This window comes from Martes martes (assembly GCF_963455335.1).
Source record: "Martes martes genome assembly, chromosome: 6".
In the NCBI taxonomy this organism is placed as follows: domain Eukaryota; kingdom Metazoa; phylum Chordata; class Mammalia; order Carnivora; family Mustelidae; genus Martes; species Martes martes.
The window spans coordinates 113,352,180-113,364,607 of NC_137893.1; the positions used below are offsets into that span (position 1 = coordinate 113,352,180).

General features: G+C 40.3%; 1 protein-coding gene across 1 annotated transcript in view; it reads left to right on the forward strand.

Moving 5' to 3' along the window:
• KCNQ5 (potassium voltage-gated channel subfamily Q member 5) overlaps positions 1-12,428 on the forward strand; it is a gene marked incomplete at its 5' end in the record, with an annotated part of 518,313 nt that overhangs the window by 346,934 nt on the left and 158,951 nt on the right. Inside the window, one exon of the mRNA XM_080805542.1 lies at positions 1,687-1,777. Coding sequence (XP_080661668.1) covers positions 1,687-1,777 — 91 coding nt within the window. The remainder of the gene's footprint in view (positions 1-1,686; positions 1,778-12,428) is intronic.

Genomic DNA, 12,428 nt, shown 5'->3' on the forward strand with positions numbered 1-12,428 from the left:
AAAAGGGTCAGTGCATAAATATTTTCATCTTATGTGCCATATTGTCTCTACCACGACTGTTTAGCTCTGCAGCTGTAGCATGAAAGCAGCCATAGACAATACATAAGCAAATGGGTGTAGCTACATGACAATAAAACTTTATATACAAAATCAGCCTTTAGAGGCCAGGTTTTTTCCCTAGGCCATAATTTACCAATCCCTGGCTATAGGTCTTTGGGAGTTCCCAGTCAAATGCAGTAGAAAGACCTGGAGACATGTCAGGGCAAGCCAAAAGAGGCAGAGATTAACTCCAATGCCATACAAAAGAATGTGGAAACTGATATTTTAGGGGAGATTACTGTACAAGCTTCCCAGAGATACGTAAAAGTAAAAAGTATGTCCTAGAGCTCAGGTTTTGGTGTCTTTTTTTTTTAAGGTTTTATTTATTTATTTGAAAGAGAATACACGAGTGGGGGTTAGGGGAGGAGCAGAGGGAGAGGGACAAGCAGACTGCACTGAGAACGGAGCCTGATGTGGGACTCAATCCCACAATCCTAAAGTCTTGAGATCATGACCCAAGCCGATACCAAGACTCTGTTGCTTAACCGACTGAGCCACCCAGGTACCCCTGTTTGTTTGTTTATTTGTTAATCTTGCATTTCGGGATCAGTAACTTCAGCTTAAAAAACAGCCTTTCCTTTTTATTCGGTATTTTCTTTGGGAACTCAGCTCACCAGCCCCAGATCCTGAGAGTACCATAATTTGAGAAATAAATATGTCTGTAGATTGATTGGTAGAAAATGCTGTTCCTCCCTTCTGCTCCCTAGCACTGGAGTATGAATAGACAGAGCTGAGGGGTCATCTCTATAGTAGTTTGCAGGGAACTGGAAAGTACATGGGGAGCCGAAGAAATCATCCCCTTCTCCCCTTCCTCTTCTGTCCTTATTAATATTATAAAGGGATGACAAACAAGTATCCATGAGTAAAATTAGGCTGTGAAAAGGAGCCAGTGGCTTGGTAACAGCCACTTAGAACATTTGATGGGTCACCAACACTGCCAGATGTGAGGCAGATTCTGCTTTTTGAAAAAAGGACAGCTGTGGCATGTGCTCCCGGGGTAGGAAAACAAGAACACACTTTCGGGGCCTCTCTCCCCTCTTGTGAAAGGATGTATGGGAAGTTCACACATTCTCAGATGTAGACATTTAAATATGCAACACACAAACAACATTCTCTCCATCGATGAAGTTGTAAAGGAACTCCATGTGCACCATGTATCGTATTCACTCACACAGAGAGTGGGAGAGAGGGAGGAAGGGAGGGTGGGGAAAGGGAGAGGGAGAGAATCTTAAGCGGGCTCCATACCCAGCATGGGGAAGGGAGTGAGGGGAGTTAAAGCAGAGGAAGAGGGAGAGAGAGAATCTTAAGCAGGCTCCATGCCCAGCACAGAGCCCAAGGTAGTGCTTGATCTCACGATCCTGAGATCAAGACCTGAGCTGAAATCAAGAATCGGACGATTAACTGACTGATCTACTCAGGTGCCCCCATATTATATTCAAAATGGCTAGTCCCTTCCAAGGCTTTTATGATTTAAGCCATGCCAATTCAAATGGGTCTGGTTCTTTAAACTATAGAAACAAGATTTGAAATCTGTCATGATAAGGCAAGGTTCTTATCAGATTTCTCTTTTTTGTTGTTGTTTTACAGTTTTCTCCTTGTCTTTGGTTGCTTGATTTTGTCAGTGTTTTCCACCATCCCTGAGCACACAAAACTGGCCTCGAGTTGCCTCTTGATTCTGGTAAGTGACACATATGAGCAAAAATGTACATAAAGTTTGTTTAAGAACTGTCTATAATATTTATGCTATGCATTTTATCCCGCAAAAAAGTGCTATCTAGAAGAGAGTTACTGTGAAGTATGAAGCTTTCAAAGATCATTGAAATATGGGCCCACCATTTTAACGTTTAGTCCGTCCTCAGGAATATATACACCCCATTCAGTTTTACCATTACATAGCAATATCTTGTGTTATAGTTACGTCAAAAATAGAAGGCAGGGCTTGGAAGCAGTTTTACTTATATTTATCTATGGTAATAAACAAAGTATAAGAAGAATCAATGTGCATGAGGTCTCTCATAATATTGCTGAGAGTTACAGAAGAGAGAATATTTTCCAATAACTGCAATTTGGCAGTAGGTAGGTGTAATTAGTCAAGAAGTATGAGAATATAGCACCTCATAAGAAAACAGAAGGCTCCTTCATGCTCTTTTCAACCAACAGACTACATTATGAGTTTTGCTGCTAATGCAGTTACCTACCTGGTAAGAAATTCTGCAGTTAGCTCTGTTTCCATTATGCTGTCAATCCTCAGCCACACAGAATTGCTCAATTCATTTTAAAATGGAAAAAGACCCCAAGATATTTTAGTCTGAATTATTCCAGGCCTTTTAAGCTCTTTTACTTTCTATTACAACTAAACTATATCACTGTATACTCAAATCACATCTGATTGAAAATTTGGTTCATTTACATCCATTTTGATCCACTCTCTTAGTGCAAAAATATCAGACCTGACAGTCTCAGAACTGTGTGAATGAACTACATATTGGAGCAACTTACTTCTGTAAAGCCTGGTGGACTATAGAGGAAGATAGAGGAAGGGTCTGGAGGAAGCTGGCTTCTGTGCCCTAATAAAGAAATTTTGGTTATGTACAGCAATAAGCATTTAATATAAAAAAAATTGTTCTTACCTTGTAGGTAAAACTGTAAGATCTCAACTCATATAATGAGCTGAGGGCAACTCTTCTTCCTACCTATGCTTTCAGATGGCTAGTTTGTGCTTTAAGTTACTAAGACTTCATCAAGTCTCTGTCCTACATCAGGGAGAAACCATTTCTGAGCCTGGAAAAATCTATCCCAATTTGTTTCCATATAAATTGTGCTCAGCAGTATATTGTTAATGTTAAGGTTACTACTTGGAAAACCAGCGTAGAAAATAGACCAAAAAGTACACCAGGGATTTGTTTCATTTATGAGGTTTCCATTTGGGTAGCAAGTGGGCTTTTAGCCTCATGTACCCCTTTGGTAATGACAAATGATCTTGAGCCCAAGGTCTAAGGCACAACTGGCTTTTAGGTTCATACACAGAATTACAACTAGGAATTTTAGACAGAAAAAGTAAATCCGACTTTAGTAAGACTCAGAAACATGAGAAAACTGGATCTGCTGCAAGACCAATGATATTTGTTATGAATGAATCAAGCATTAAGAATCCCATAAAAAGGAATTTTTCATGACCATGTCAAGAATTCAAAATGTTAGGTTTATATCCTTCAAATCTCCAAAATATAAATTCCTCCATTGCTAATGAGTTTCTAAATAGTCTAAATAGACATTACTAATGATTTTCTAAATATGTTATTAAAAAGCCCAAGGCTGATTCACGTCTTGATTTTTAAAACTTTCTGAGTGTAAACAGTTCATTACAGTTTGGTAATAGGATGCTTTTGAGTGGATAATGTAGATGTTGTCACATATCCCTCAGTTGGGTTTTTGTTTCTTTTTTTGCCAACTTTATTGAGATATAATCGACATATTACATTGTACAAGTTTAAGGTATATCATTTGATGATTTTGTATATGCATATATGCAGAATGATTGATTGTCTCACATAGTTACCATTTTGTGTGTGTGGTGAGGGTTTCTAAGATGTACTCTCTTAGTAATTTTCAAGTGTACACTACACTATTGCTAACTATAGTCTCAGTGCTATACATTAGATACTCAGACCTGATTTGTCTTGTAACTGCGAGCTTGTACCCTTTGACCACATTCATCCTTACCCCCTCTACTCCAGTCTCCTCTGTTTCTATGAGTTCAGGATTGTTTATTTTTTAGATTTTACATGTGAGACCATGCTGTATTTGTCTTTCTCTGTCTGACTTATTTCACGTAGCATAAGGCCCTCAAGGCCTATCCGTGTTGTCACGAAAGGCAAGATTTCCTTCTTTTCGTGGCTGAAAAATATTCCATTGTGTGTATATATACAATGATTCTATTTCCTTCAGATATATACCCATAAGTGAGATTGCTGGATCATATGGTAGTTCTATTTTTCATTTTTGGAGGAACGTCCATACTGTTTTCCATAGTGGCTGCACCAGTTTGCTTCCCCACCCACAGTGCCCAAGGGTTCCCTTTCTCCACACCCTCCCCAGCATTTGTTCCCTCTTGCCTTTTTGATAACAGCCATTCTAACAGGTCTGAGGGGCTATCTCATTGTGGGTTTGGTTTGCATTTCGCTGATGATTAGTGATGTTTGGCATCTTTCATGTACCTGTTGGCCATTTGTGTCTTCTTTCCTCCCTCAGTCTTGAATGCCTTTGGATTTAGCAAAGTGGAAACCAGTCCCATTATGCAAACAAGGCCTTTGTTTTGAGCAACCGCAGTGATGACTACAGATACACGTTCTCAGAAAGGTGGCTATGCTTCTATAGGAAGAGTGCTTGCTTATCCTGCTATTGTGCTATGGGGATAAATGGTCAGGATGTATGTTTTAAACTGAAGTGTATTCTTAAAACCTACCTAGAAATATGCAGGCTGTGTTATGGTCTAAGATTTTCCTGATGTTGTTGTTCTTCATCAGTGTTTCTCCAAAAAGTTTATTTTATTTAAAAGTCTAATGCTCTCCTGACTGAGCTAGCCAGGCAAATGCTTTAAAAAATTATGCTTTATATGGGGTGCCTGGGTGGCTCAGTTGGTTAAGCGACTGCCTTCGGCTCAGGTCATGATCCTGGAATCCTGGGATCGAGTCCCACATCTGGCTCCCAGCTCCATGGGGAGTCTGCTTCTCCCTCTGACCTCCCCTCTCATGCTCTCTCACTCTCTCTCTCTCTCTCTCTCTCAAATAAATAAAGTCTTTAAAAAAAAATTATGCTTTATGTAGACAAAAAAAAAATTCAAGTCTAGGCTTTGTTTTTATTTTCTTACTTAGTAATTAATAAATTGGAAAAGCATGAATATTTTAACTCTTTTTCACAATTAGTAAATATAGTGTATCATACAAGTTAAGTCAGCTGTAGAATATTGGAAAAAGCCAAGAATTATCTTAATGGTTTAGGGAATCTTATTTATTCTTTTAATGTGTGTGTTTGAGACAGTTAATCTGATTTTTATCTTCTGAATATCTAATCAAACAAAATTCATAGAACACAATTCTGAGTAGCAATGTTTTTAGTGAACATTTTATGAAGCATATCTAAAGAATTGCCATCCAAATGGTAATATGAATGGCTTTTCAAATGTTTGCAAAAATTTGTAATTATATCACTTTTGTACACTTTTGACCACAAATAAAACATCAGAGAATTAAATTTGGAGGAACTGTATATAAATGATACGTCACGACTGTATAGTTTTCCATAGCTCTGTCCCATGTGGGTTTTTTCTTCACATTTTAAAAGCTGTTCCTATATTCTAACTGTAATTCCATTTCTGTGCAAATAACAGGCACCCACACTTCTGACAGGAGCACACAACAGGCAGACTGGCTCCTGGACAAACTTTGCAGGTCCCTCTGTGACACTCATACTTTTCACCTGGCTCCTTGAAGGGACCAGCGGAGCAGCTGGTCTTGCTTACCTCCTGGAGTTCCCGTGGAGTCTTCAGCTCTCCTTCCTCACCTCCAGGAAAGAGTCCTTGTCATTCTCAGCTAGAATCGCACTCCCAGGGCTACTTACATACTTGTAACTTACTGGCCTTCGTTACAAGCTAAATTGATGGGGTTTTGGAATATAGGTGAGATTCGGTGGGGTGGAGTTCAGAGCCGATGACCAAGAAAGAATTCTTGAGACATCTTTGGTGCAAAATGGTGATTTTATTAAAGCACGGGGACAGGACCCATGGGCAGAAAGACCTGCTGCCCCCTGGGGTTGTGAGGGGTGGCTGATTATATACTTGGGAGTTGGGGGAGATAAGGAAAATGGAGATTTCAAAAGGATTTTCACATGCTAAAGAAGACTCCCAGGATACCAGAGGCCTTGCCACTGGCAAGTTAAAGTTGTTTTTCCTTCTAGCAAGGCATTAACATGAAGATGGTTGAGAGCTTCCTAGAGGAACATACTCTGCCCGCTTCAAGTATCTGTCAATGGGCCCGCAGGTTATGAGGACATTTAACTGTTTCTATATTCCCATCTGGAAGCTAGGTTATTGATAGAAATGGTTTGTTCTTCTAAATGGTTACGGCTTTTGTAAACTGAGGGAGACTGGTGTCTTGCAGTACTGTGACCTCTATAAGGTAACTCTTTGTTTTCCCTTTCCTTAGCCTCAGGGCAGCCTGGAGTGCCTGAGGAATGTCACATATATCCCATGGGGTGGGGGTGGGGGGGTTGTGAGGCATCAGCTTCTGCTTTGTGCTCAGGCTGCCTTCACCTTGCCTTCTGCTCCGTCATCAGAAACACACAAATTCTGTGGGAATTTGCTCTTTTATTCTTCTCAGTTATGTGAACTAGGGCTTCATACTATACACCAGCCTCCCTCGTTCCTCTCCACAGAAACAGTGGAGCACAAACTTGAGAATAAGGTCTAGATTCTAGAACTGGTTCCGATGAGTTCAGATTCTGCTTCTATCACTTTTTGTATGTGTGCCTTTGGGAAATCACTCCTCTGTCTTCGTTTTCTCATCTGTTCAAAGTGGAGAATAATACAGCCTACTTAATAAAGTTGTTGTGAGGATTAGCTAAGTTCAAGTGCTCAGAACAGGGCTCAGCACAGAGAAAGTTGGCAAATACTATAATCACTGGTTCTTCCATATTTAATGGAGCCTAATAAGAACAGTGAACAGTGGAATATTTGAAAATGCTACATTTGAGAAAATATCACACTTTTCTAATAGAAAACAAGTATCTTTGCTAGAATTTTCTCACCACAAACACTGCTAATTATGGCAACTTTCTTTTTTTTTTTAATGGCAGCTCTCTATACAAACATGTTCAACTAACTAAAAGTGACTCAATGGCACACATTCAGCGAGAGAGGCATGTGTTCATAATAACCACTTATTTTTGGTGACTAATGAACAGATTTTTATTGTTGTAGTTCTTTGGTAAATGCATCTGATGAAAACGCTCATGGCTTTCTAAGTACTTCTCCCAGTGTCTGCATCTGCTGGGCGGAGCGCTGGGCAGAGATAACTAGGCCTGAAAGAACTGCTTGCTCTGTCCTCACTCTGGGGATAAAATTTATGAACTCCAGAATAGAATACGAAGCCATGTACCCAAATACCGAGGACAATTAAAAGCTGGTGTTAATTTCCTATGTTTTGTAAATTCTTCAAAACTGAAAGGGCGCTAGCATTATTTAAGTACCCTTCATTTATCAGATTCATTAATTTCTTATTAAGACAAAAACAAACGATAAAAAATGTTCAGTTTAAGTATTAGTCCTCTCATTTACCAAATGACTGATTAAGCTGTGCAAGATCGTGCACTGGGTATGAGACCGAGATAAGATTCCAGCCTTGGCTTGGCTGATGGAAAGCCTGGGCTGTCTTCACAGCATCCATCAATCCAAATTCTCCTGCCCATTAGTCAAGAGTAATGATTCCTACCAAAGTGCGTTATGCCATTGCTCAGTGAAGCGGTCACAAAGGTCCAAGGCTTCTTTTGGGCTCCAAATATGCCCAGTGATGCCTACAGTCCTTTTACTTAGAATAAGTGAGTTTCTTTCTTTTATAGAAAGTGTACTTATGTAAGTTACCACAAATGGGTATATCAGTTGGGACCATCTGTTAGAACCACTAAGTTCTTTGTATCAAGAATTCTTTTTGGGGGGTGCCTGGGTGGCTCAGTGGGTTAAAGCCTCTGCCTTCGGCTCAGGTCATGATCCCAGGGTCCTGGAATCAAGCCCTGCATCGGGCTCTCTGCTCAGCAGGAAGCCTGCTTCCCTCTCTATCTCTCTCTGCCTGCCTCTCTGCCTACTTGTGATCTCTGTCTGTCAAATAAATACAAAATCTCAAAAAAATAAAAATTAAAAAAAAATTTTTTTAAAAGAATTCTTTTTTTTCTTCAGATTTTATTTATATGAGAGAGAGAGAGAGAGACAGAGCATAAGCAGGGGGAGCTGCAGGCAGAGGCAGAAGCAGGCTCCCCGCTGAGCAGGGAGCTGGATGTGGGACTCGATCCAAGGACACTGAGATCATGACCTGAGCCAAAGGCCGACTCCTAACCAACTGAGCCAACCAGCCGTTCCAAATATCAAAACTTCTAAACACATGTGAAATGGTGAGTGCTAAGAGGTGTGTAAGCCTGACAATTCACAGACCTATACCCCTGGGGCAAATAATACATTATATGTTAATAAAAATAATTAATTTTTTAAAATTCTAAATACTATTTTATAAACAATCAAAAGCCTGATCTTTGGGGTAAATAGTCAAGCATAAAGTTGTGTCTTCTAGTCTAGGCTTCCAGTGCTCAGGGGACCAACGTTAAAGGAAACTCTTTTATTTCCAGGTTAAACTACTGTGGAAAGTTTTGTTTTGGTTTGTTTCGACTTCGTTAACCTGAGGTTGTATGTTTTAGCATTTCATGTCCCACCTTCTTAAGAACAGTGCTGTTTAGAATGCATTCCCTCTCCATTGAATAAGCTGGCCTTCTACATTAGTTTTAAAGTATTCATTTTTAGGGCTTTAAATGTAGATTGTTCAACCCATTGAAAATAGGTGATCTCTTTCCACTTAATGGAAATGACATATGTTATATGCCCCGTTTTCCTCAGAGGCGGTAATATCTAAAATTGCCCACCAACAAGCAATAAAAGGAATGCCATTATCACTTTAGCAAGATAGAGAATGTCTCCCTGTATTTGCTTCTCTACCTTCCTGTTGTGTTAGAACAGACTCCAAACCACAAATGGATTGTGCTAAGCATCTGGTTGAATACTCAAACAAATTGTCAAATATTCAGGTTTTCTCAAACATCTGGGTGTTTGGCACCTTCTAAACAGAGCATATGCATATTTGCTAGTTTTGCTGGTTTTGCTTCATGTAGCGAAGCAAACATGGGTTTGCTGTTTCTTTGCACAATGAATCAGTTCCTGAAATGTGTACGAATCCAATTTAGACGGATCTAATTATATCTTAAATAACTAGTGGAGCTTACTATTTAAAGAAAATCTGTAGTGAATCCTTTTGCAAAGTGAACAGTCCCCTTGAAAAGCTAATAACTACATAATTCATCTGTGTTACATGTTTGTTTTCTTTTTCTAATACAGGCACATGGAGGGGTTTTGGTTTTTTTTTTTTCCATCGCTATATGAGCATCCCTTATCTCACCTGGTATTGAAGAATTAGAGATGTGGCCATTTCCCACCTGCCAGTATTAGTAAAGGGGTTGGGGGGGGGGGGGGAGGGACAAGCCACAAACACATCAGCCAGTCCCTGAAAAGTAGGAAGGTTTGTGCATAAAATTAGATGGGTTCAATGTAGAAGATTACATTAAGTCTTTACATTTAAGGTTCTGGCATTAAACATTATAAGAGAAGATAGCAGAGTATAAGGATAAGAATCCATTTGAGGATATTAAATCTTGTGTTTGTAATGGAAGTGACAGAGTATGAGGTATTAAGCAATCAGATAGGAGGATGAGTGATGCTTCTTTATGTTTATCGCGTCCCTGTAATTTACTGCAGAAAGCTCTCAGAATACCCCAATGAACATTGAAAACTGCAATTATTTTCCTTTGCTTGTCTTTCATCAAGGAAAATGCAAATAAACTTTAAAATGATTCATGGAGACTAACAATCCTCATCAATCTGCTGATGACTGAAAAGAAAAAGCAGGAGTAGTTTAACACCTACGCTGAATCTTAACTGAGGGATAATAATATAGTAAGTTATCCTGTGAAAAGTGTTTCACATATTGGGGGAAAGACTTGCTTGAGTTAAAGATAATGAAATTGTGCCTGAAAAAAGACCATGTCTGTATCTATAATCAGGAAAGGAAGAATTTCACACACTTCTGATGTGATGCACTCTGGTGTTTGACCAAGGGACGGGTCTATCAGAGAGCCGCCCTGGCGCATTTTGGAGAAGTGCAGCAGACATCCTTAGCACTCTGAATGCATCACTCTCCGTCAGGGTCACGCTGATGCTGATCTCCTGTGTCCTTCTGAGCTCCATGAAAGTCTATTCAACTGAGAAGGGAAAGAGAGAAATAAGGTGATAAAATAAACATCAGAGAGAAAATAACAGAGTGCAGGATGATTGGCAGTAGAAAGAAGAATGCTCTACCCTTATTGCCCTTCCAGGCTTAAATAATGTCTACCATTTGAAACCTGGGTCAAAGCTGGGTGGAATAAACTGTTTCTTCCCTTGAATTTCCCGTGGTATAAGCTATGTTACATTGTATCTCCTCCCTTGTTCATTTATTTAACAATAATTATGCAGCAGTCAATACGAATAAGACATTCTATTGGGCCCTGAGGAGACAGCAATGAACAAAACAGGCAAAATCTCTCTCCTCATGGAACTCACATTTTCATGAGGAAGATAGACAGTAAACAATTTGGCAAATCAATGTATTAAGTGTTAAAAATAAAAGTAAAGCAGAAAAGAGGAATAGAGAGTGTTTAGAGAAGTCCACTGGAGAGGGTAGCATTGTAGCAGAGACTTCAATGAAGTGAAGCAACAAGCCATGCAGAGATTTGGGGAAAGAACATTCCAGGCAGGTGGAGCTTCAAGGATAAGAGCCCTGGGCAGGAACGCACCTACCAAGCCAAGGGAGGACAAGAAGATCAGCAACAGGGGAAGGACACTAAACTGGGGGTGAGTGAGGGAAAATGAGGCACTGGCGGGACTATAAATTTCTTCGAAAGAGGATCCAAGGGCATCTGGGTGGCTCCATCAATTAAGCGTCTGCCTTAGGGTCAGGTCATGATCTCAGAGCCCTGGGATCACTGAGCCTCTGGCGCCCCGCTCAGCGGGGAACCTGCTCCTCCCCTTGCTTGTGCCTCTCGCTGACTCTCTCTAGCTCAGGTAAATAAATAAAATCTTTAAAAAAAAAAAAAAGAAAGAAAGAAAGAAAGAAAGAAAGAAAGAAAGAAAGAAAAAGGATCCAAAGCCAATTCAGCATCACTTAATATCATGGTAGCTGGTGCAAATTATCAATAAGCATTTTAGGAGAGAAGAGGGCCAATTGTTTAATTGGACATTAATACTGAAATTTCACAGGATCATGGATATGGCACCAACATTAAAACAAGATGCAGTACCTGACCTTAGAAAGGGCTGGATTAGGGGAGTCATGGGTTTGGAGCCACTTAGGAAGCAACTGAAGTTATTCATAGGAAACACGATGGAACCCTAAACCAAACAGAGGCAGTGTGAACTGAGGAGAGGAAGTGAACAGGAGCAATATGGTTTAATGGTTCTGTCAAAACTGTACATTCCAAATAATTGGTCAGTGCCTCACAGAGAGTCTGGGGAGGGCTCTTCTCAGAACTGAGAGATTCTGCCCCTCGTGTGCTACATAGATCTGCACTGCCTCCTGCCTCATTCTAGATGCGGTCTGCTCTCCATAGATCTCCAGATATTGCCCTGGGTCCCAACTACCCCATCTCCTAATTTCTCCAGGCCCAGTCCCTTAATTCACTGCAGTTTTAACTCAAATATACATTAAATGTTTCCTTCATTCCAGCCTCAGTGCCAGGGACTGGAGCCTCAAATATGAATAAGACATCATCATGCCCTAGAAACATTTCCTAAAGAATATTCTCAGCTACAACCTGTGACTGAGTCCAGAAGAAATTAAAAGCCTTGAAACCATGGGTTTACAGAGAATAAATGGTGAAATTAGGAGAGGAAATAAAAATAGGTTCGTATGTCATTTTTTTAAATTCTCACTTTAAGACAGATGCAGATGAGAGAACAGGCCTCTCTCATCTATTTCTCATGAAAGTCCCAAATATTATGGTTACTATGAACTGCACTCCTGTATTGAACATTGGGTTGGGGCTGCACAAAGGCAAAAGCTGGAAGGGATGGGGTGGGTCCCCTCTCCCACGCAGGCAGACATCAGGGGCCACAATTAAGATGAGAAACAATCATGCTTCTGCAAAGTAGATTAGAGAGAAATTTTCCAAGCTGTAAATGGCAGTTTGACAAACACCATTACCGGCTGGACTCAATGAAAATCCTGCAGACCTGGCTTCCTCTGGGATTATAGATCACAGTGAATCCACAGGACGTTACTGGAAAATGAAGAACAGGAAAGAGGCTGTAAGAGTGACAGGCTCTCCCGCCTCGACTCACTTGCACACTCATCAAGGGAGATCAGTGCCGTGAGATGGCAGCATCACGGACATACCTGGGAAGCTCTCCTCCTGGAAGAATGCAGCAGAATAGCCTTCCCAAAGAATGCAAACCCCAGACCCAAACTACCTTCGGGCGAGGC